General features: G+C 45.2%; 2 protein-coding genes across 18 annotated transcripts; one reads left to right on the top strand and one right to left on the bottom strand.

Moving 5' to 3' along the window:
* Positions 1-5,059: 5,059 nt before the first annotated feature.
* LOC135370589 (uncharacterized) lies at positions 5,060-5,914 on the bottom strand. The gene has a single exon (XM_064604396.1). It carries the CDS (start codon positions 5,912-5,914, stop codon positions 5,060-5,062), a length of 855 nt encoding a protein of 284 aa, XP_064460466.1.
* Positions 5,915-9,941: 4,027 nt separating this feature from the next.
* Positions 9,942-23,467, top strand: LOC135400701 (aurora kinase C-like). 17 transcript variants are annotated; one of them, XM_064632567.1, is made up of 17 exons: positions 9,942-10,067; positions 10,632-10,731; positions 13,185-13,319; positions 13,539-13,583; positions 13,893-13,937; positions 14,247-14,291; positions 14,601-14,645; positions 14,955-14,999; positions 15,309-15,353; positions 17,018-17,049; positions 17,179-17,252; positions 17,314-17,431; positions 21,041-21,120; positions 21,186-21,324; positions 21,632-21,780; positions 22,068-22,299; positions 23,284-23,467. In XM_064632567.1, exons 2-17 carry the CDS (start codon positions 10,662-10,664, stop codon positions 23,404-23,406), a joined length of 1,422 nt encoding a protein of 473 aa, XP_064488637.1. In that variant the 5' UTR covers positions 9,942-10,067; positions 10,632-10,661; the 3' UTR covers positions 23,407-23,467. The 17 variants fall into 17 exon arrangements, with proteins under 17 accessions (XP_064488637.1, XP_064488661.1, XP_064488629.1 ...); XM_064632591.1 differs by having other exon boundaries at positions 10,573-10,731; positions 13,185-13,229; XM_064632559.1 differs by having other exon boundaries at positions 10,573-10,731.
* Positions 23,468-24,311: the final 844 nt, after the last annotated feature.

The following is a 24,311-nucleotide window of genomic DNA, read 5'->3' as shown; positions in this document are numbered from 1 at the left end:
ATATGAAGGAAATCACCAGGAAGGAATCACCATGAACGAAGTCACCAAATGAAGGAAACAGGCGAGACAACCTTCATGTTGCGTGATACTCAAGAAGTGATTTTATTCCAGCGGAGATCGCGCCGGCAACGGCTCGGCACGAGAGGATAGCGATGGCGCTGCATGGTGATGGCGCTGGAACCGCTACAGCTCCAATCAAACGATTTCTTCGTTCTGCGTTGCGCTGAAACTTATGTAAAGTTATTTCAACCTCTAATCATATGATAAAAAGTTGAAAGTTCGACATTTCCTGTCTGCCTCTGTGTTGCTTTCGAAGTCTTCACTAATGACTCTCTAAACCTGTCTCTGCGTCAGATTTTTACTCGATTAACATTACTAGTATACTCCTACCAAACTTCTGAGCAAGCCCTGCAAGACCGATTTGTAATATTAGTGCATTCAAATCTACTAGACACGGACCGGTAGGCTTGGTGATCTCCCGAGTGAATTCGACCATCTACAGGGTGTCCCAGAAAACGTGTCATTGAATTAAAAAAAAAAAAAACTACGCCCATAGAATAATGCGGTCAACGGCATTTGTCCTTACTAGGTTTTTGCCACCTCCTGATGTGTATGTCATGTAACATAAGTTTAATTATGTAAATTTTTGCGAACTGAACTCGGAAACTTGCCAAGTAAAGGTCACTTTTTTACCCCACCAATGTGAAGAACGTGCCGAATTTACTCAAATTAATGATAATTGACAGGAATATTGAGGAGCTATCGTATAGGAAAAAAATAGCCGAAAATCATGCTCTACGGAGCTCGCAGAGTGCGCGACAAATTTTTCAGCGGAATCATTGTCAGTCCTGCAAAAGGAGGTTGGAAACCTAGCTCACACCGGCATGGTAGAAAGAACTAACACTGACATAACTTATCGCGTCCGGCCTCGAGTGGGACCATACCTTCGCTTTCCCAATTTCAGAAACTGTCACTTTTTCTACTATCACTCTGTGTGTTGGGTTTCCCAAATCCTTTCGTCGCACTGACAGCGATTGCGCTCAAAAATGATGATGATTATTCAGGTTTTTATGGCGCACAGACAACTAAGGTCATAGTGCGCCAAAGCTATGGTGAAAAAACAATGGGGATGGTTGGTGGCTATGTAAAAGCAGCAAGATTAAACTAAAACCATAGTTTTAGAAAGGTTTAGACAGTAAAACAAGATACATGAGCAGAGCTGGGTAAAACTATATATTGCATTTAAATAGCCAATATCTTTAAAATAGTTAAAAACTCTCATGAAGGGTAAAAGAGGCTTATCACCCAACAACAAGGCTGGGTGAAGTGGCAACTCATATCGGTAAAGCTCTTTAAAGTGATACTGACGATGAGGTTCATGTGCAGGACACGTGATTAGGATGTGCAGCACAGACAGCTGCTCCCCACATTGCGTACATTTCTGTGGTTCCTCCCGGCGCAGTAAAAAACCATGTGTGACGTGTGTGTGACCAATGCGTAAATGACTAAAAACTACTGAATGGAGACGATTTTTAAAACTCGGTATGCTTCCCAAAATTGTGTTTTTTGACAGCCAAAGCTTGTTGTTTTCTCGTGTAGCCCACTCTCGTTGCCATTTCACATTAATTTTCCTCCTCAGGACTGACCTAAAGTCTTGAGAGGGACTCTCCAAAAGGCTCACTTCAGAAGGGAGCGCAGCTGCAGCATTTGCGAGTTCATTGCCGGGTATCCCAACGTGGCTGGGCACCCAGCAAAAACCTAAACAGAGACCTTTTTTGATTACCTTGGTCGCAAGATATCGGGCCCTTAATACAAGGTGATTTTTCTGTTTCTGTATTGTACAGATGGCTTTAAGAGAACTCAGTGAATCGCTGTAGATGATCGAAGACTTGATCTGACGGTCTAAGATGAAGCTAAGCGCCATGATTATTGCATATACCTCTGCAGTAAAAACTGATGCAGAGTTTGGAAGCCGCTGTGACTTCGTGCAAGATTCAGTAACCATTGCACAAGAAACGGATGTGTGTGTCTTTGACCCATCGGTATAAAAAGCAGTGTGATCTCCAAAGCTTTCGGCTACATAACTGAATTCTTGTTGGAGCACACATGGTGGAGTGTCGTGTTTGTTATATTTAGCTAAAGAGTAATTACATTCTGGAAGTACGTCCCACGGCGGAGCTCCCACACACGCTTGCACAATTGGTGTATGATACTCAATGAACTCATGCGTTTCGATTCCCTGTAGCACACGCATACTAAAAGGAGGTATAACTGTGGGTTTGAGAAAGAACTGTTTAAACCGTGTCTCCCTCAGAGACTGGAGTGCAGGATGTTCCGGATAGCCTTTCACTCTAAGCGCATATGATGCTGAGAGGTAGAACCTACGTCTCTCCAACGACCACTCCTTGGATTCGACATATAGACTCTCAACTGGCGATGTACGAAAGGCACTAGTTATTAAACGCAACCCCTGGTGGTGAACTGGGTTCAAAATCTTGAGAGCAGATTCGCGGGCAGATCCATAGACAATGCACCCATAGTCCAATCTTGACCTCACTGTCGAAATGTAAATTCTATGCAACGTGTTGCGCCCCAGGATCTGTGTGACAGCACCTTTAAAAGGCTTAGGGACTTGATGCATTTAGTTTTAAGGCTCTTAATGTGCGGTAGGAAAGTAAGTTTGCTATCAAACGTGACCCCAAGAAATTTGTGCTCACTCTTAACAGTGAGGTCCTGTCCATTCAGCTTAAGAGTAGGTGGAGGAAGCATTCCTCTGACCCTAGAGAAGTGAACACAGATAGTTTTCTCGTGCGAGAACTTAAACCCATTTTCGAGGGACCATGTGGTAAGCTTGTTTAGAGCTAGCTGCATCTGACGCTCACATATTGCTAGATTTGTAGAAGAAAATGATATTTGAATGTCATCTACGTATAAGGAGTATGACATGGAACGAGGAATTGCATTGGCTACTGAATTGATTTTCACAAGAAAGAGCGTACCACTCAGGACAGATCCCTGTGGCACTCCATTCTCTTGAACCAGAACACGAGATAGCGTCGTTCCAAGTCGTACTTGGAATGTCCTGTTTTGTAGGAAGTTCATGACGCACCTGAGTATGCGCCCCCTGATCCCAAAAGAGTACAGATCTTGTAGGATACCATACCGCCAAGCGGTATCGTATGCCTTCTCAAGATCAAAGAAAACAGAGAGGCATTGTTGTCTTCGGACGGAAGCTTCACGTATCATTGTTTCTACTCGAACGAGGTGGTCTGTTGTGGACCGCCTGGCACGAAAACCACACTGAAGTTCAGAGAGACATTTGTTTTCCTCAAGAAAATGGACGAGCCGACCATTGACCATACGCTCAAACGTTTTGCCGATGCAGCTTGTGAGAGCGATAGGTCGATAGCTAGTTGGATTTGAAGGGTCTTTTCCAGGTTTTAACAGTGGAACAACGGTGGCAGTTTTCCATGCAGATGGTAATGTGCTGTCTGCCCAGATTCGGTTGGAGAAACGAAGCATGCATTCTTTCGATGTTTCGGACAAGTGCTGAAGCATGGAATATGTCACTCGGTCTGGACCAGGTGAGGTAGCCTTTGCTGAAGATAAAGACCTCTGAAGCTCTATCGTAGTAAACGGCTGATTGTATGCACGGTCGTCCCCGCCACTCATTCGAATTGTCTTCTTTTCTGCAGTGTCTTTGATCTTAAGAAAGTTTTCACTATAATGAGAGGAGTCAGAAATTCTTTGGAAATGCTTCCCATGTGCATTAGCCTGCTCTTCTATGCTTTCACATACCTGACCGTTGACTTCTAAAAGAGGGACGGAATGACTGATGTGTTCTCCTCTGATTTTGCGAAGTTTATCCCACACCACTTTGGATGGGGCATTACAAGATAGAGAAGATACAAGGGCGTGCCAAGAGGACCGCTTAGCTTGCTTGCGTGTCCACCTGGTCCTTGCTCTTGCCTTTTTAAAAAGTAGGAGATTTTGTGATGTGGGGTACCTCCGAAATGTACCCCACGCCCGATTTTGAAGTTTGCGAGTTTCCTCGCATTCACTATTGCACCAGGGTTTAGGTCGCTTTGGGAGACGACCTGTAGTCTGGGGAATGAACTGTGTTGCTGCATTAAGGATGATGTTACTAATAAGATTGCTTGCTTCCTCGATCGTCACCCTATCAATAGGAATCGGAGAGGGGTCACATTTTTCAGAAAACTGATTCCAGTCGGCTATTTCAAATTTCCACCTCGGAGGGCGTGTCGTCAGAGTGTCCACTAGTGTAAGGTATTTTAACACCACTGGGAAGTGGTCACTTCCAAGTCGGTTTTGTTTTACAGTCCATTCTATCTCCTGGAACAAGGATGGACTGCAAAAAGACAGGTCTAAGGCTGAGAGAGACTGACTTGAAGAGTGTATGTATGTAGGTGCCCCTGTATTTAAGAGACAGATGGATGTTGATAATAAAAACTTCTCTAACATTTTCCCTCGAGTGTCAGTTCTTGTACTGCCCCAAAGTGGATTACGAGCATTAAAGTCACCTAGAACTATAAAAGGACTTGGAAGTTGGCTGCATAAATCTTCTAATTCTTTTTGTGTAATAGTGTCTGATGGTGGCAAGTATACCGAGCAGATGGTGACGATCCTGTCTAAACACATCTGCACAGCTACAGCTTCCAAGTTTGTAACTAGGTGAATTGCTTTTGTTGGGAGAGATCGTCGTGTGATGATCGCTACAAAACCAGATGCTCGGGTGGCGTCAATTCGATCTCTTCGAAATATGTTGTGTCTACGCAGTGGATTTTGTGTTTGGTTGTTCAAATATGTTTCTTGAAGACAAAAACATGTAGCATTATACGTCTCGAAGAGATCGTTCACATCATCTAAGTTAGAGAGAAACCCACGACAATTCCATTGGAGGATCCTGTGCTGCATAATAGTTGCAGTACTAAAAAGTAGTAGTAAGTGTGTCAGAAACGACTTTGAAGAGCTTTCATTATCTATTTTTTGTTGGAGGTGTGACCCGCGGTCTTGTGGGTTTCTTCCGCGCAGCCGCAAGCTACTTGTCAGATATATCAGGGAGTGACCCACTCCCCGACAGACTAGCTCTATTCTTTTGGAGGACTTGGGAGCTCGTGCTCGCAAAGGAGCGTTCAGAGCTGGTCTCGTCCTCGCAATCCATGGATGTGACCTCCGTGGACTGTGAAGACAGAAGTGGCGTCGGTGTTAGTGACGCCACTGGAGTTTCGGGGACTGGAGGTGGATGTGCACCTCCTTGGACTTCATTTGTGGTTGTTTCTGTCAGTAGTGATTGCTCGGTCTGTGTGTACTGTGTTACTAGTTTTACTTTCTGTTTTACGGCTGTGGCAAAAGATTCTTCGAAAAAGATGGGAGCTACTTTTTTTCTGGCTTCTGGGTAACTGATGTTCTGTGTAACCTTAACGTGCAGGACTTCCTTTTCGTATTTCCACTTTGTACAGGACCTCGAGTAGGATGGGTGGTTAGAACAACAGTTGACACAGCAGTCTGGCCCTTTGCATTCTTTAGTCTCATGGTCAGACTTTCCACATCGTGCACAACAGGCAGAGCCACGGCACCCGTCTGCAGCATGTCCAAACATGTTGCACTGAAAACAGCGCAACGGGTTCGGTATGTAAAATCGCACATCTGTTGACAGGTAGCCTACTTTTAGTTTTGTTGGAAGTGTGGGCCTGTCAAAAGTCAGTACTATGTTTCGTGTGGTGATGTACTCCCCATTTTTACGGATTTTGATTTTGCGTACATCAACGACATCCTGATCCCTGAGCTCCATCATGATTTCTTCAGGTGGCACGTCAACCAGCTCAAAGACTGAGATGACACCCCTGCAAGTGTTTAGTGTTTTATGCATCGAAGCTGCAATCTTTACTCCCATCATTTCATGAGCGTTCAATATACGGTTGCAGTCTTTCTCATTGGTGCATTTTATGAGCAAGTCCCCAGATCTGATACATTTTATTTCCGTGATATTTTTAGACAGGGATGCCACCGCTTTTTCAATAAAAAATGGTGACATCTTTCCCAGTGGTAAGTTTTTCTCTTTTTCGGAGTCTGCACTAGACAGTACTATGTACTTGGCAACGAACTGTTTAGATGTACTTTGTAAAGCTTCGGTCCGTGGTCGCTTCGTGGCCACGATCTCAAGAGAAGAAGAAAATTTACCCATACAGGTTTGTTGAAACGAGTATTCCAAAGAGTCACCCGTACTTCATACTCATACATCCGGGAAGGTCCCGGAGTTTTGACAACCCATCGGCCGGAGCTTGACCAATGCCCCGACCGCCACCATTCAAGCTTTCTACCCTTCGCCTTACATCCCCTCGGCACGGTACGGATAACACCTTGGGACTGGGGGCTGGGGTCCGTGGTGGCGCCACTCACCAAACACCAGCCGAAGCCAGTGCCCCCTGCGGGGGATTGCGCTCAAAAAAAAAAAAAAAAAGTCCTCGCGCGTTATACTCAAGTGCCCCGAGAAGCATGATTTTCGGCTATTTTTTCCGACAGGATAGATCTTGAATATCACTGAATTATCACGAATTTGAGTAAATTCGGCACGCTCATGTTGGTGGCGTAAAAAAGTGACCTCTAGTTGGCAAATTTCCGAGTTCACTTCGCAAAAATTTACAAAACTGAACTTATGTTATATGACATGCACATCAGGAGGTGGCAAAAACCAAGCAAGGACAAATGCCGTTGACCCCATGATTCTAGGTGGCGTAGTTTCTTTATTAGAATTCAATGACACGTTTTCTGGGACACCCTGTATACCAGAAGCAGGCTACCCCAAAGCAGTCGTATGCGGGCCGCGCGGTTCCTCTAAGGTTCAATGCGGCCCGCAGACACGAATGAGTTCGGCATCCCTGGTGTGCACTAAAAAGAAAACAAAAGAATGATCGGATATCGCCATGGTGATGGGAATATTGAGGTAACGTTATCTTAGGCTATTGACAGTACTTTGTCGAAGGCGAAGCACAACGTCACCTCGAGCTTTGCTCAGGGTGCACCATTTCATGCGCAAAACATGCCGCTAAAATAAGCAGGACTCTGCACAGAATGATGAATGTCTGCGAGCATTTGCTTAAAGGAAGGACCAAAAAGCGCACTTCTGGCAATGTGTTAAGTTTCTGCACAGGGACGCGGTCATGATCGGCTTGAAGTCAAGAAAACATTGACACAACGCGATTATATGCGCTAGATCCCCGTTGTTTGTATTCGACGCATTTAAGTGAGTTGAACATATAGGAGGATATGCCTTACTCAGATGACGTACAAATTTGTTCGTGAATGACGCAGGCGCAACGGCTCGGCCATGCACAGTTTAAGCATGCTGTCGCCGAGACATGTGTATGCATCAAGAAAAGAAAAATTGCCTTGCCTTGCCTTCGCTTCTCCTAAATAGAGGTATATAACGTCGTTAGACAAAATATACGATTTTACAGCCATTAAGGTACCCATCAAATTTAATACTGGTGGCAACCAAGCTTTCCCGTGGTGCTGCGAGGAAAAATTAAGAAAGAGTGTGAAACATAAAAGTAAGCATACATTGTATAGTTACAAAAAACATGACGGTCACATCTGAGGTAAAGATGAAAAAGAAATCATCGGCGGGCAGATCACAATGAAATAACGGTACACTACAGCCATGAGAATTTTTGTACATCTTTTTAACGCCATAAGTACAGTGTCAGAAAGGGTTTAAGAAACTGATACTAAGAGGAAGAGAGAGAAACCGGCCTCGGTGGCTCAGTCGGTAGCGTGTTCGCCTTCTGATCCCGAGATCGCGGGTTGGAACCCGGCCGAAGACGCCAGCAACTTGGTGGCAGGGTACAAGTTGCTCAGACACGCCGTCTTCCGCGAGGGACGTTAAATACGGGGTGCCGTGTCATGAGCTTTCATCGCACGTTAAAGAACCCTCAGGTGGGCAAAAGCAATCCACAGACCGACCGCTGTGGCGTCGCTCATGATCTCAGTTGTCTCGCGACGTAAACACCCAATTATTATTATTATTATTAAGAGGAAGAGAGCGTTCGATTTCCCAAAACGCGAGTACAATGTGTAAGATTTCAAACGCCGGGGGAACAAAAACCTGTATAGATATACGGATAATTCCTTTTCGGCATAATTTCTTGAACATAGAGCTGACAGGATCCAGTGGCGAACCAGTGAAAACTGTCGGCGTTCTCCGCCAAAATGAAATTATACGTTTCTTATGCATTGCGTCTATGGGTGTAATGCAGGCGAAGCACGCTTTAAGTTTTTGTCCGCGAATCTTGGGCATGATACTGGCAGAGGGGATGTTTCATTACAAGTTTAAGCATGTACTCTCTCCAACAACAATGCAGATGTCAGATGCAAAGTTAGCAGTCCCTCTATGAAGATCCTACGCAGGTGCTTTTACGGTTCTGCTATTCGGTTGACTTCGCAGTCGTTACAATCACTGAAAGCGCGGTCCTACAAAACGTTGTTTCTTAGTGTACGAAAAATGGCCTGTGTCTTCTTCCATCGGAGGCGTCGTGTCCATTAAGTGTTCAACATCCATGAGATCCGTGATATCCATGACAAGCGACACAGCCATTGTGCTCAGAGTCTTCAAAATCGTAGTAATTAAGTGAGCTTCCAACGTCCCGTTCTCAAATCAGGCACAACCTGCAATAAAGTGATTAGAAGGACGTCCTATTGAGCGCGCAGGCGGTGGACGAGGGCTACTACGCAACCCAGACCACTGATATTTTCAAACGTACAACGAACTGCAAAAGAAATTTTCGTCTTTATCGTTCACAGAATGTTCATCTCTATCGCTGTAATTCCGTGATAGCTCTTGCTATGGGCGCTATCAGCCTATATGCCTACACGTACCATAGATTTCACTGAACTTTGCATAACCTTCATATTCGCAACATGTGAGAAATTTAACATAAACACAATTAAACAGGTTAATATGAACACACAACAACAAAGATTTCGTTGGTTTCGTTGAACCAGCAGCGTCCTTCGTTAGACCCCGCCGATGAAAAAAAAAAAAAGAAAAATCAACATGCTGTATTAGTGCTCTTGCAAATACATTCCACACCTTCGATAACATTCTAAAACAAGTGCAACTCACCGAAAACCCCACCACAAGCAAGGGATACCAGGCCCAAATCTACACTGGCTCACGGGACATTCGTCCTGACCGCTAGCAGGCCAGCAGCGGATTTATTTATTGGCTCGAGGCGCTGAACCGTTGAACTCAAATTTTCGCATGAGCACGATGGCAATAGGAATGAGCGAGCTCCATCGCTGCATCGGTTGCGCCCTCTACACCAAGATGCTTCCTCGTCCGTCCTTGGCTTCAACAACGCAAGCAAGGATACGCTCATAGAAACAAAACCACACCTACTATAGCATGGGAACAGGCCGCACAATTGCAAGTCAGAAGCACTAATAGCATTCGCCGTGCTTCAGTGAACCTCCCTGGGAGAAACCGAAACCGCACACTACCCCTCCCCAATCAGAGCGACAGTGGCGAATCCTGCAGCCAAGCCAAGCCAAATGGTGAAGCTTCTCGCTCCACCTCCATGTCCAAGGACGGGCTACGCTGCATGGACATTCCCAGGACTTTTTCCAAAGAATTCAGCAAAGCGCTTTTAGAGGGAGGCAAGCGTGCAAACCCCCACCAACTACCAATTTTTTTTCTGGATGCGGACATTGCGCACTGTATGGGTGCCCAGAGGTTCCTATTATGACATCTCAGGCCTGTTCCCATGCTATAGTAGGTGTGGTTTTGTTTCTTTGAGCGTATCCTTGCTTGCGTTGTCGAAGCCAAGGACGGAGGAGGAAGCATCTTGGCGTAGAGGGCGCAACCGATGCAGCGATGGAGCTCGCTCATTCCTATTGTCATCGTGCTCATGCGAAAATTTGAGTTCAACGGTTCAGCGCCTCGAGCCAATAAATAGATCCGCTGCTGGCCTGCTAGCGGTCAGGACGAATGTCCCGTGAGCCAGTGTAGATTTGTGCCTGGTATCCCTTGCTTGTGGTCGGGGTTTTCGGTGAGTTGCACTTGTTTTAGAATGTTATCGAAGGTGTGGAATGTATTTGCAAGAGCACTAATGCAGCATCTCGATATATATATATATTTTTTCATGAACGGGGTCTAACGAAGGACGCCTTGGTTCAACGAAACCAACGAAATCCTTTGTTGTTGTGTGTTCATATTAACCTGTTTAATTGTGTTTATGTTAAATTTCTCATATGTTGCGAAAATGAAGGTTATGCAAAGTGCAGTGAAATCTATGGTACGTGTAGGCGTACAGACTGATAGCGCCTATAGCCAGAGCTCTCACGGAATTACAGCGATAGAGATGAACATTCTGTGAACGAATTTTCGTCTTTAGACGAAAATTTCATTACATGTGAACGAATTTTCGAATTTAGACGAAAATTCCTTCTGTAGTTCGTTGTACGTTTGAAAATATCGGTAGTCTGGGTTGCGTAGTAGCCCTCGTCCACCGCCTGCGCGCTCAATAGGACGTCCTTCTAATCACTTTATTGCAGGTTGTGCCTGATTTGAGAACGGGACTTTGGAAGCTCACTTAATTACTACCATTTTGAAGTCTCTCAGTACATTGGCTGTGTCGCTTGTCATGGATATCACGGATCTCATGGATGTTGAACACTTAATGGACACGACGCCTCCGATGGAAGAAGACACAGGTCATTTTTCTTACACTAAGAAACGACGTTTTGTAGGAACGCGCTTTCAGTGATTGTAACGACTGCGAAGTCAACCGAATAGCAGAAGCGTAAAAGCACCTGCGTAGGATCTACATAGTGGGGCTGCTAACTTTGCATCTGACATCTGCATTGTTGATGGAGAGAGTACATGCTTAAACTTGTAATGAAAGATCACCTCTGCCAGTACCATATCCATGCTTTTTCTTACGTGAACCAAATCACTGGCAGTGCTAGAGTTTGTACGTTAAACGGGGTGACTCGTTGCGAAAGTAATGCTTCATATGCTAGAGTGCACTAGTTTCTTGATTCCCACCCTTCTGTTACTGAGTACAGCGTACACTCTTAAAAATGAACTTCACCGCATAGCACGCTCCTAGCCAACCATAATCTCGAATGATATCGTTATCTGCCCTGATTTGTTGAAAACGGGAGGCGTACGCCTTTTTTGTGACACTTAAGCTGTTCATAATTGTCACAAAAAAGGCGTACGCCTACCGTTTTCAACAAATCAGGGAAGATAACGATATCATTCGAGATTATGGTTGGCTAGGAGCGTGCTATGCGGTGAAGTTCATTTTTAAGAGTGTACTATTGCTATACGCTCTAAATACATAACTTCACTGCATAACATGCTCATGTGCGACTGAGAGTATGCCATAGAAGCAGGTCGGTCTGGGCAACAACTAGAGGGACAGGACAAGCACACAAAACGTCCCTCTAATTGTTGCCCAGACTCTGGCTTTTCACATCATGTGCGACCATCGCTTAGAGCGATATCCTTCTGTCTTGTAATTGTTGAAAGCGGGAGGTGTGTGCCTTTTCTACAATGCTTTATATATCCTCCCGAAGTCTCCCGATTTACCTGACAAGAAATGCGCTTATAAGCGCATTTCTTGTCAGGTAAATCGGGAGACTGACCATCATTTGAATGGCCTCGATCATGTTATGCGGTGAAGCTCCATTTTTATGGTGTAGTTGGTACACTGTTAAAAGACAACTTCACCGCATAACGTTTCTCAGATCCAACTGTAAATGAGAATATCCTTCTGCCTCCTGATTTATCGAAAATTTGGATACGCATATTTTGGACGCTCATCGGCCGTAACTCTTTATTTGTGTGTGTGTGTATTTCTAGATTCCGATTTTTTAATTGTTATTCCCTGATCTCGTGTACATTAATAACAGAACTGTTGGGTCAAGCATCGAATTCCTCTCGTCACTGCCACCCCACTTTGCATTTTCCATAGTGCGTCCAAAATAGGTGGGTGAATCCCGTTTTCAACAAATGAGAGAGCAACGTCATTCGGGATGATGGTTGGTTGGGACTCGGGAGTGCGTTATGCGATGAAGTTCCGTTTCAATAGTGTAGGAAATTTGAGTGCACTTGGTGCGGATCGACAGTTTTTGTTGAATGCATGAGAACCCTGCACTCTAAAAACTGAACTTCACCGCATAGCACACTCTGTGCCAACCATTGCGACGAATGATAGGGTTATCGCTTCTGATTCGAGGAGAGAGGGAGGCGTACACTTTTTCGTGTGTCATTTATCATACATCCATATTGCCACAAAAAGGCGTACGCCCCCACTCCCTCTTTCGAATCACAAGCGGTAACTCAATCATTCGTGGCAATGGTTGGAGCAGTGCGTGCTATGCGGTGAAGTTCTGTTTTTGGAGTGTAGTACCAGGCAGAGATGTTCCGTATAACAGCGTGGTGATCCAGCCTTTTGGTGGATACGATATGATCAAATGACTGCGCAAATTGTGAAGTTTGCGTTGGTTATTGGTAGTTGTACACTGTTAAAACAGAACTTCACCACATAGCACGCTCCTATAGCCAACCATCATTCCGTAGGATACCATTCTGTGTCCTGATTTGTTCAATACAGTGGGGAGGTGCCTATCTGGGACATGCATAATGTGTCCCAGATAGGCGCCTCTTCCCATTTTCAACAAATCAATACACAGAATATCATTCGGAATTATGGTTAGCTATGAGCGTGCTGTTTCGTGAAGTTCTGTTTTAACAGTGTAGTAGCAGACATTATTGCTGCCAACGTAACCACAATGGGGTCGAGTTCCTTCGAACTGTTTTTATGAGAAGGCACTAGCAAAGTAACTGATAAGATGGCATACTAATACAGGCCATCATTGACAAAGCCAGGCTCTTGGCGAGGCAGAGACACCAATGTGCACGAGACTTGAAACTTTCACTATTGTGTGCGTGTTTCTGCCTCTGCGTTGCCCATTCCATGACGCCTTTCCATGACGGGCTAACAGTGTGCAATGCGCAGAAGTAGTGATGAAAGGCAGTGGGGGATTGAATATCTGGTCGGAGATTTACGGCTAATCTAACTATGCCACTGGGCGTTTTGAGCCTAAAGTGTCCTTTTGCATCTCATCAGCCTACATGATCAACACTATACTTGCAGTGCCGTGCACGCTGGAGCCAAGTCTCCCGGAGGGATCCCGAACTGGTAAAGCTCAAAATTTGCTATACAGGCCATCATGGACAAAGCCAGACTCTTGGCGAGACAGAGACACAAATGTGCACGAGACTCGAAACTGTACGTGTTTGTGCTTCCGCGTTGCCCATTCTCTGACTTGGCTCATGACGGGCTAACAGTGTGCAATGCGCTGAAGTAGTGATGAAAGGCAGTGGGGGATTAAATCTTTCAAGATCTGGTCGGAGATTTACCGCTAATATAACTATGCCGCTCTGCGTTTTGAGCCTAAAGTGTCCTTTTGCATCTCATCAGCCTACATGATCAACACTATACTTGCAGTGCCGTGCACGCTGGAGCCAAGTCTCCCGGAGGGATCCGGAACTGGTAAAGCTCAAAATTTGCTATACAGGCCATCATGGACAAAGCCAGACTCTTGGCGAGACAGAGACACAAATGTGCACGAGACTCGAAACTGTACGTGTTTGTGCTTCCGCGTTGCCCATTCTCTGACTTGGCTCATGACAGGCTAACAGTGTGCAATGCGCTGAAGTAGTGATGAAAGGCAGTGGGGGATTAAATCTTTCAAGATCTGGTCGGAGATTTACCGCTAATATAACTATGCCGCTGGGCGTTTTGAGCCTAAAGTGTCCTTTTGCATCTCATCAGCCTACATGATCAACACTATACTTGCAGTGCCGTGCACGCTGGAGCCAAGTCTCCCGGAGGGATCCCGAACTGGTAAAGCTCAAAATTTGCTATACAGGCCATCATGGACAAAGCCAGACTCTTGGCGAGACAGAGACACAAATGTGCACGAGACTCGAAACTGTACGTGTTTGTGCTTCCGCGTTGCCCATTCTCTGACTTGGCTCATGACGGGCTAACAGTGTGCAATGCGCTGAAGTAGTGATGAAAGGCAGTGGGGGATTAAATCTTTCAAGATCTGGTCGGAGATTTACCGCTAATATAACTATGCCGCTCTGCGTTTTGAGCCTAAAGTGTCCTTTTGCATCTCATCAGCCTACATGATCAACACTATACTTGCAGTGCCGTGCACGCTGGAGCCAAGTCTCCCGGAGGGATCCGGAACTGGTAAGGCTCAAAATTTGCTATACAGGCCATCATGGACAAAGCCAGACTCTTGGCGAGACAGAGACACAAATGTGCACGAGACTCGAAACTGTACGTGTTTGTGCTTCCGCGTTGCCCATTCTCTGACTTGGCTCATGACAGGCTAACAGTGTGCAATGCGCTGAAGTAGTGATGAAAGGCAGTGGGGGATTAAATCTTTCAAGATCTGGTCGGAGATTTACCGCTAATATAACTATGCCGCTGGGCGTTTTGAGCCTAAAGTGTCCTTTTGCATCTCATCAGCCTACATGATCAACACTATACTTGCAGTGCCGTGCACGCTGGAGCCAAGTCTCCCGGAGGGATCCCGAACTGGTAAAGCTCAAAATTTGCTATACAGGCCATCATGGACAAAGCCAGACTCTTGGCGAGACAGAGACACAAATGTGCACGAGACTCGAAACTGTACGTGTTTGTGCTTCCGCGTTGCCCATTCTCTGACTTGGCTCATGACGGGCTAACAGTGTGCAATGCGCTGAAGTAGTGATGAAAGGCAGTGGGGGATTAAATCTTTCAAGATCTGGTCGGAGATTTACCGCTAATATAACTATGCCGCTCTGCGTTTTGAGCCTAAAGTGTCCTTTTGCATCTCATCAGCCTACATGATCAACACTATACTTGCAGTGCCGTGCACGCTGGAGCCAAGTCTCCCGGAGGGATCCGGAACTGGTAAGGCTCAAAATTTGCTATACAGGCCATCATGGACAAAGCCAGACTCTTGGCGAGACAGAGACACAAATGTGCACGAGACTCGAAACTGTACGTGTTTGTGCTTCCGCGTTGCCCATTCTCTGACTTGGCTCATGACAGGCTAACAGTGTGCAATGCGCTGAAGTAGTGATGAAAGGCAGTGGGGGATTAAATCTTTCAAGATCTGGTCGGAGATTTACCGCTAATATAACTATGCCGCTGGGCGTTTTGAGCCTAAAGTGTCCTTTTGCATCTCATCAGCCTACATGATCAACACTATACTTGCAGTGCCGTGCACGCTGGAGCCAAGTCTCCCGGAGGGATCCCGAACTGGTAAAGCTCAAAATTTGCTATTATCAACCCCTAATCTACCAGTTGGGAATGATTGCAAAATGTTTGTCAAATTATGCGAGAGTGTACAAGTTAGTGTATAACCCGTACGAAAATTCCAGATCGGCCGGACACGAGCCCGGATTCATGCCAGATCGGGTCAGATCTGAAAGCGAGCATGGTATATCCGGTTTTATCTGTGTTTAACCGACAGGTGCCGGACGCAGATCCGGAAACCAGTCTGTGTTAGTCCGGATTCATCAGTATTATCCGGACACCTGTCCAGATCAACTGGAACCATTTCCGACCAGACAAGGTCCGATCCGGATTGACGACCATATAAGGTCCGGACAGGCCGGATCCGGAACTCATCGGAATGATCGTGCCCTTTACGAGCATGTCCTGTGTGATGCAATTCACGTTGGACGAATCTTTCGTGATAATTAACCGTCGCAATTAATCTCCGGTGCGAACGACTAGTGATCTAGAAAGAATAATGGAGAAGAGAGACAGGAGCGGAACTAGTTAAGGTCTCTCAGTCCCGGTCGTCAAACAGCAACAACAAATATCAGTGTACGACTGTTCACGTTTATTTTACATGCTAACCAGTAAAAGTGGAGTTCACTACAAATTCAGTTCTGTAAAGTTGGGCGATAAGCAGACACAGTCAAGGACCCTCACACATTTCTTTAGATCCTGCGGCAAAGCAATTATTTCCAATGCACAAGTTCTGGCCCTTAATGCACAAGTTCATGTGTTAGCTGGTATGTCTTTGCAAATTAAATAATGAGGTATAAGAGAAAAGTACTGCGACCTACCACACAACTGCAATAACTATATAAGGCCAGATCTGGCCTCACACAGTGTGTCCTACTGAAATGCACAATGGTTTCAAAAAGTGGTACCACACTGCAAAAGTAGAAAACAACATACATATGCTGTTTTCTACCTTTGTGGTGTGATATCCACCTTCTTTACATCTTTGTGAATATTTTATGTGGGACACTGTTTGCAGTCAGATCTGGCCTGATATACAAGCAGATCTAGTCAGGCCAGATACCAGACAGATCAGGAATTGGGACATTTCCAGATCTGGCATATTAATCAGGCCAGATACCAGACAGATCAGGAATTGGGACATTTCCAGATCTGGCCTGACAAGAAAGCCAGATCTGGAAATGTCCCAATTCCTGATCAAAAACAGATCTGGAAGTTGTGATCAGGTCAGATAAAAATCAGATCTGACTTTTTCGTAAGGGAAGCTAGAGTGTACAACTCGTTAAGCGCCCAGGCACTTGGTGTCCATTTTTCTTTCTTTTTTTATGGGAAGTTTAACAGTGGGCGTTGATGATGATGATAGGAAAAAAATGGAGATGTGAGCCCGCTCGCTGCAGGACAAGCTACTCCAGGTCTAGTAAAGTGTCGCAGCATCGCTAAGCGACTGTGTGTTATTTTGTGTTTGTCATATTTAATGATGATGCGGGTTGGTTCGTTGGATCCATGTTATCCAGTGAGATGCCAGGGGAGGAGAATTTGAAGTTATGAGATTCCATGACAGCAATGACAAAAGATGATGACGATTCGGTTTTATTGGCGCAGCGGTAGCTACGACCATAATGCGCCAAGACGGCCAATGACCAAAGGCAATCTGATACTCTTTCTTGCAGGTTATGTAAACATGGCAGACAAGGAAAACGTGGTTAGTATGTCGAATGTGGCTGCACTAGTTTTGTCTTCTGTTTGTAGTTCATTGCTTGAGTTACTGGTGCGCTATTTGTAGTTAACGAAACCCTCTCTACATTTCTTACTTCTTTGGTCTTCTGAATAGCCAAGATACGCTAATACGCCCACAAATGGTGCACAGCAAAGGTCTCAAGGGGTTCGGAAGCCCCAAAGGAGGAGGTTAGCGTTGGAATACTTTTATATTAAGATGTGAAGGTGCTCATCTCCTTTTTATTTGCAGGACATGCTTGGAATGGACTATTAATGATTTTGACATTGGCAGGCCACTTGGAAGCGGAAAGTTTGGCAACGTGTATCTTGCTCGAGAGAAGCAGAGCAAGTTCATCGTTGCACTGAAGGTAGGTGTTACTTTTTGTTAATGCAATGGGCTCCAGCCCATGGTTCGAGCCACTTCAAGTACCATACTACTACTGCACTAGTACCACACAATAACATAGCACAGTTGAGCTTGTCGGACATCAGGACGAGCGTAGAAATGCGGGGTAGTTGGTAACTGTACATAATGATAAACGGAACGCAGCCAGGGACACGGACGAGGAAGTGCACAAACGAACTACTGACTCTCAACTAACAGAAGTTTACTTGCAATACACATTTAAATACAAAAACAAGACACAAGGAATGTGACAACACCTTATCACAATAGCAAAACAGAAAAACTAGCTGCTCAACACATGATTGCGATCCGGGCACGTTCCAAGATATTCCATTTCGGCTGATAAGAGTGACAATGACTGAGCTAACACAGTGATCTTCCTCTGACGTTGTGATTAAGAAGGTCTCTAGAATTTCCCGAGCAACGCGAGTTTTGAACCTTCCCTCTATTGTGGTATTATTCAATAGCGAGAAGCACCCACAGGTCTTGCAGTGAAGAGCCAGGTGTCCTGATGGAGTGGTGCTCTAGTTGAGCAGCTAGTTTTTCTGTTTTGCTATTGTGATAAGGTGTTGTCACATTCCTTGTGTGTTGTTTTTGTAAGTAAACTTCTGTTAGTTGAGAGTCAGCAGTTCGTTTGTGCACTTCCTCGTCCGTGTCCCTGGCAGCGTTCCGTTTATCATTATGCACATCAGGACAGGCTCTATGGAACCTCGCTGGAGAATCGCTTTGTTGGAGCAATGTAGTTCCCTCACGATGTACCTTTCTCACATTCGCGTCGTATCCTATGGCGGGTCTCTAGCGAACGACCCTCGGCCGTGCCGAGGGTCGTTCGTTAGAGACCCATGTGCCAAAAACATACGCCAAAACATACGCCAAAAACAGACCCATGTGGGTAGCATAAAGGGCCAAAACCAGTCTTGGAGTGGGGCCGACGGTGTCCACTGTCGTCCTCATCCAGCACCATCGATTAAGCATGGAGATATCCTTGTCCGGCGCACCCAAGGTAATCCGTGCCGCAGTGCACGCGCATAAGCAGGGCTGTCTTACTGAGCAGAAATAATTCCATAGCTAAATATATTAGCTAATTCCCTGCTAGCTAATTTGGTCTGGCAGACCTTTCCCTCTAATAAAAGTATATCCCCCCCCCCCCGCAAAATCCCTCGGATACTATTTTAGATCAATACTCATCTACACTCTTATAAAAAAAGGGTGGAGCAGTTACGCCTATTAGGAGGTAATAGTTGTCGCATATATTGTGCCTAAAAGGTTGCAAAGTTCTACCTGCGACCTACGAATGATAGGGTTACCGCTTCTGGTTCGGTGAGCGAGGGGGGCGTACGCCTTTTTGTAGCCATTTGGATATATGATAATTGCTTTTACTACCCTTTTACACCCTTTATCAGACGCTATGTTGGCCTAGGTGGTAACTATAGGTGGTAAAAAGTTACCACCTTTTCACACCCTTTTTTTCTTAGAGTGTAGATTGATTGATGGGTTACTGAACTGGGATTCTTCACTCTGTCACCGTCTTCACTGGTGTCATGTAAGATGTATAGATGAAACCAGTGGGAAACAATGTGAATTTTTTTCTTCCGTCACACGCAGATCTTTAGATAAGACATTGAAGGGCAGTTCCAGAGTGCTTGCAACATGTCATGGATTATAAAACTTTGAAACTGAAGTCTGGGGCTTTGTAGGACAGCGAGAATTCTCCGTGTCCCCGTGAGGCCAAGCCCTTCCTTGGTTCCACGTTTGCATCCGGAAACCCAATTATATGAAACCGATACCATTGTGAACTTGAAAGATCAGCGATGCCTCTGCACCTGCATAAGCTCTAGCAGTGTGACATCACTCCCCCTAACCAGAGGAGTGAGAGGGCTGCGGCCAGAGGGGAGAAAGGCTCCGTCCAGACGCTCGCATGGCCACAGAGTTTCTTTTTTCGAGGTCGCGCCCTCATTGGTTCTTAGGGAGAGTGCCGTTCTTTCAGAGAGGGAATTTTGGCAAACAGTCAACTACGAGCAGTAAAATAATAGTCTTGAAATCGACTGGAACTGATGCAACCGCCTCTTAATCTTGCATTCAAAAGTTGAGAGGGAGTGTGAGATGTGCAAATGTTGTTGGAAGGAGTCTGGAATCGATGTTTAGTGATTGAAAATGTTACAAAGGCACGTTTAAAATAGTGATTGCAACTATAAAATGCACTCTTCCTGTGACAAGATGGTGTATATGCAGGTCAGCTGGTGGATGAACGCCATAATGGGCACACAGAGGGACGACACGAACACAGGACTCAGACAAGTTTGAGTCGTGTGTTCGTGTCGTCCCTCTGTGTGCCCAGACTCAGGCTTTTACATTATAGGGACTCTTCCCGTGCTTTTCTGTCACTGTTACACATATTCCCAGTAACGAATGTTATTACAAAATCCACGAAAGTTGGGTCCTTGCGAAGACTACCATTACAGTCCATACACAGGGTGTCCCGGAAAACGTGTCGTTGAATTATAATAAAAACAACTACGCCACCCAGAATCATGCGGTGAACACCATATGTTTTTACAACCTCCTGATGTGAATGCCAGTTGTATCACGTTGATTCTTACCAACTGAACTCATTTGCCAAGTAAAGCTCTCCTTTTTACCCCACCAATGTGAAGCGCGTGCAGGATTTACTAAGTTTATGATCATTAAGTGCACGACTATTTCAGCACCCTCGCTGTCAATCTGAAGAAAGGAGGTATAAACCCAGCGATCAGAGGGATAGTTGAAGTGGCAATTCTTGAAACTGGGAGAGGGAAGGCATGATCCCAGCAGAAGCCGGATGCAATGAGCTCTTACCTCTTTCTACTACACTCTTAGAAATGAACTTCACCGCATAACACCACTCCTATCCAACCATAATCTCGAATCATATGGTCATCTGCCCTGATTTTTTCAAAACGGGAGGTGTGACAATTATGAGTGTCACAAAAAAGGTGTACGCCTCCCGTTTTCAACAAATCAGGGCAGATAACGATATCATTCGTAATTATGGTTGGCTAGGAGCGTGCTATGCGGTGAAGTTCATTTTTAAGAGTGTGTCCCTCTGTGGGCCGAGTTTAGTAACCTCCTTTCGAGGGACCGGCAACCAGGGCGACCAAAATGTCGTGAGCGCCTGGCTCTGGACGCTCCGAATTGCATGATGTCCGGCTATTTTTTCAGATGGGATATCTCCTCAATATCCGTGTCAGTTTTCATGAAGAGTAGATTCTGCACGCACTTCACACTTGAGGGGTAAAAAAGCGACCTTTACTTCGCAAATTTTGGAGTTTAGTTAATAAAATTTGACATAATAAAAAGTTAGACGAGAAAAGCCTAGCAAGAACAAATGCTGTTGACCGCATGATTCTAGGTGGCGCAGTTGTTTTTATTATAATTCAATGACACGTTCTCTGGGACGCCCTCGTCAAGAGACTACCCCATACTGTGAGCCAGGATACAAGAATTCCATGAAGTAACAAGCCCAGCTCTTCCACTCCCGTGTTTAGTCTGAGTGGGGTTTCCGGGGCCTACTTTCGTCAATTTCTTCCCACAGGTACTGTTCAAAGCTCAGTTGCAAGTGTATGGAGTTGAACATCAGCTTAGGCGGGAGATTGAAATCCAGTCGCATCTCAGGTATTTACTAATCCTCTCAGCATTCACGCAGATATGCTGCATTTTGTGTCATCACTCGCCCACAGGCATCCTCACATCTTGCGGCTGTACGGCTACTTTCACGATAAAACCAAAGTATACCTGATCCTCGAATATGCTCCGAGGGGAGCGCTGTTCAAAGAGCTCCAGAGGTGCAATGTGTTTGATGAAACCAGAGCAGCCACGGTATGAAAGCGAATCTCTTTATTGCCGGTGTGCTCTCACGTTCCTCACTTGTGGATTCTCACGCCTTTTTGTTTTGTTTGTTGTTGACTTGTTGTTGCACACACGAAAATTAATTCAATTATAACGTGAAATTTAGTTTCTCTGTCTGCCTGGACGTATTTCTGCTGATTGCGATTGGTAGTGTGACAATGTCTCCATTCATGGGTGCGTTTGAATGGGGATTTGATTGCTTTCGCCCATGACATTTTGCTGTTTGCCTGCTTTTAGTTCAGCTGCATGACTTATTTCCTTCTGACTCTTCATGCAGTACCTCTACCAGATGTGCGATGCACTCAAGTACTGCCACAGCAAGAAAGTTATCCACAGGGACATCAAGCCAGAAAATCTCTTGCTGGGCTATCACGGGGAGTTGAAAATAGCAGATTTTGGCTGGTCCGTTCATGCACCATCCTCCAGGTACATATTTATGTTTCTCATGGCGATTGGATACTTGAAACCTTGCGTCCTTGGCTGCAGTGTTACTCCCATGGAAAAATAAGGCCCACGCGCGATGGCCGGGACACACCGCTGTTCTAGCTTTTACCCCTTCGTTTTTGCGGTGACCGAGTCGGAAGTAGGATTTCTTGCCTTTCGTAGCAGAAACCATAGTTCAGGGACTGACAGTTGAATTTTTCAACCTGGGGCACCCCAGTTATATTGAGGGCCTTGCAAACGATACGACACTTTTTTTTTCTGATTTTCAGGAGGAACACCATATGTGGCACCAGGGACTACATTCCCCCGGAAATGCTACAAGGAAGCGTGTACGATGAACAGGTTGATCTGTGGTCTATGGGGGTCCTGACTTACGAGTTACTAGTGGGAAGACCTCCCTTCGAGTCGAAGACCTCGGAGGAGACTTACACGCGCATTCTTGAAATTGACATGCAGTACCCTGATCATGTATCACTTGAAGCCATGGACTTCATTGATAGGGTAAGGTTTCCACTTGCGAGTATTAAATGGCTTAGTATGTACATTCCGAGTTTGCTTTCTCTGTTGGTCTACGTAGACAACAACAAGATTGCCATAGCCAAACTGAACTGTGGGCAGTTCGTTTTTAAATGAATATTTGTGCTATTCTGTGTATCTAAAAGGGGCTTCGATAAAAATCTTTAATCAAACGCTCAATGTTGTGTGCTATACCTTGCACTGTGCATTTTTATGATTTGCTGATGAGCCTTCTTAATGGGTGATAACTTATACAACAATTTATCTACTTTTTAAATGCCCAATCCCTGCTAAATCCAAAGGGTGGGGCTGTGATAATTTCTGCAGCATATGACAGTGCAAAGGAAGCCACCTTTTTGCACTGTGTCGGTTTTTCAAGATTCCGCACTTCAAATCTGCCTCTGGGTATCTCATAGTGTGCTGCATCAGCATCTTTTACTTCCATCTGGCCCACACTTGATTCGTAGCAGTTCAATAAAACCTATCTTCCTAGTTTGCTGACTATTTAAAGGAACCATAAAGTTAGTATACCTTGAGCACGGTATAGCGTTTATACCTCAAAATGTATGCGCCATGGGACAAGCCGTTTGTATCTTAAAAGATATAAATTTTGTAAGGCAGGCTAGCTTGGTGTAACCTTGGTGGAGTGAGCAAAGAATGTAAGTGACGTCAGTCCACTTGCAGGTGGTGTGTTGGGCGACCACTGGACGCTTACTTTACATGTGAACTGCGCCCGTGTCGAACGCAATATGACAAAAATAGGTGCAAAGCCTCCTGGCGCGCCGTTCTCTACTGAGAACTCCGATTTTTTGGGAGTCTCTTAAGCGAGATTAAATTACATAGGAAAAGAAACATCCCACCGCAAGGTAGAAGCGTTCCTAGCACTGAGCAGTTTAGAAAAACAAGCCACGTATCTGGTGTGCCGATTTCTGTGATTCTGGCCGTCTAATTGATTCCTAATCTTTCCAGTTTCTTCAGCTTGTTCCTCAAGAGAGGATGACCCTTGATCAAGCCTTAATGCACCCGTGGGTGGTGAGAAATGCAGACACCAGCTTTGTTGCAAGGGCACGTCGAAACCGCTGTATTAGCTAGACATACACTTGACTGCCGTGTACTATGCATTGTAATAAACTTTTACCGTGCTTTTTTTGTATGTTCGGTATTCCATTATTCAAGACATGCGGCATGTTTGTGGCATACAGGACGATTCCGGATGCAGATTTTCCTCGCTTAGTCATGACTGTGCACTGAGGAGAGCTACAAAAACACTTGCTAGGAGCAGCCTGTAGTGCATTTGCTGTGTAATATGCATCCAGCATGTAATTCATAACTGCACATAATCCAATACTCTATCTGCTACTTCTTCGTATATCCTATGTTTCTATGGTATATGACGAGCCCTGCAAATAGTCGAAGAAATTCAGGGGGTTCATACCCCCCCCCCCCCCCCCCCCCGCAAATTGTATCTCAGGGAAAGGGATCAGCAGATGTACAGTCATGGTGTCTGCGTGCAAATGTTTACGCTTGATTTGTGTCTCAAACTTGGTGTTCTGCTCCCGCATTCCGAAAGCGGATTTCATGTAGCCTGCTGAATTTCGGTGGAAAAGAATATAACCACCTGATCTAGACATCCCAAGCCGTATGCCGCAGAACGACTGGAATACACAAGAATATCTCAGATGAAATGTCCACACATGTAAGTGGCAAAGCGCCCAACAAAAACGGACATTTCTGTCAGCCGAAAAAAAAGAAAAAGAAAGGAGCATCTTGGGAGCAACTTAAACGATGAGTACAAGTTTCTGCCACAGGCTGACTTTTAAAATGATTTGTGTGGACCCAAGGATGCATACTAACACCGCCGTCGCCAGCTCCTTCCTGCTGTCCTCTCTCCATACGAATTAGTTACTCCCAAAATTATGAAAGCGAGTAAGCTGAGCAGGGTATTAAAGTTACATTTAAGTTACAACTTCCCTGAACATCTCGTAAACGTTTTTGTC

Source organism: Ornithodoros turicata, chromosome 1 (assembly GCF_037126465.1).
Source record: "Ornithodoros turicata isolate Travis chromosome 1, ASM3712646v1, whole genome shotgun sequence".
Taxonomy (NCBI): domain Eukaryota; kingdom Metazoa; phylum Arthropoda; class Arachnida; order Ixodida; family Argasidae; genus Ornithodoros; species Ornithodoros turicata.
This window is presented reverse-complemented; position numbering and strand designations above follow the sequence as displayed.

What these genes read in the sequence shown, in the direction of transcription:
- LOC135400701 (XM_064632567.1), top strand. Translation starts at nt 10,662, where the DNA reads ATGGATATCACGGATCTCATGGATGTTGAACACTTAATGGACACGACG. An exon ending in TGTGCACGAGACTCGAAACT is followed by an intron (nt 13,320 to 13,538) that starts GTACGTGTTTGT and finishes CTATACTTGCAG; the next exon opens with TGCCGTGCACGCTGGAGCCA. An exon ending in CCCGGAGGGATCCGGAACTG is followed by an intron (nt 13,584 to 13,892) that starts GTAAAGCTCAAA and finishes CTATACTTGCAG; the next exon opens with TGCCGTGCACGCTGGAGCCA.
- LOC135370589 (XM_064604396.1), bottom strand. Translation starts at nt 5,914, where the DNA reads ATGGGAGTAAAGATTGCAGCTTCGATGCATAAAACACTAAACACTTGC.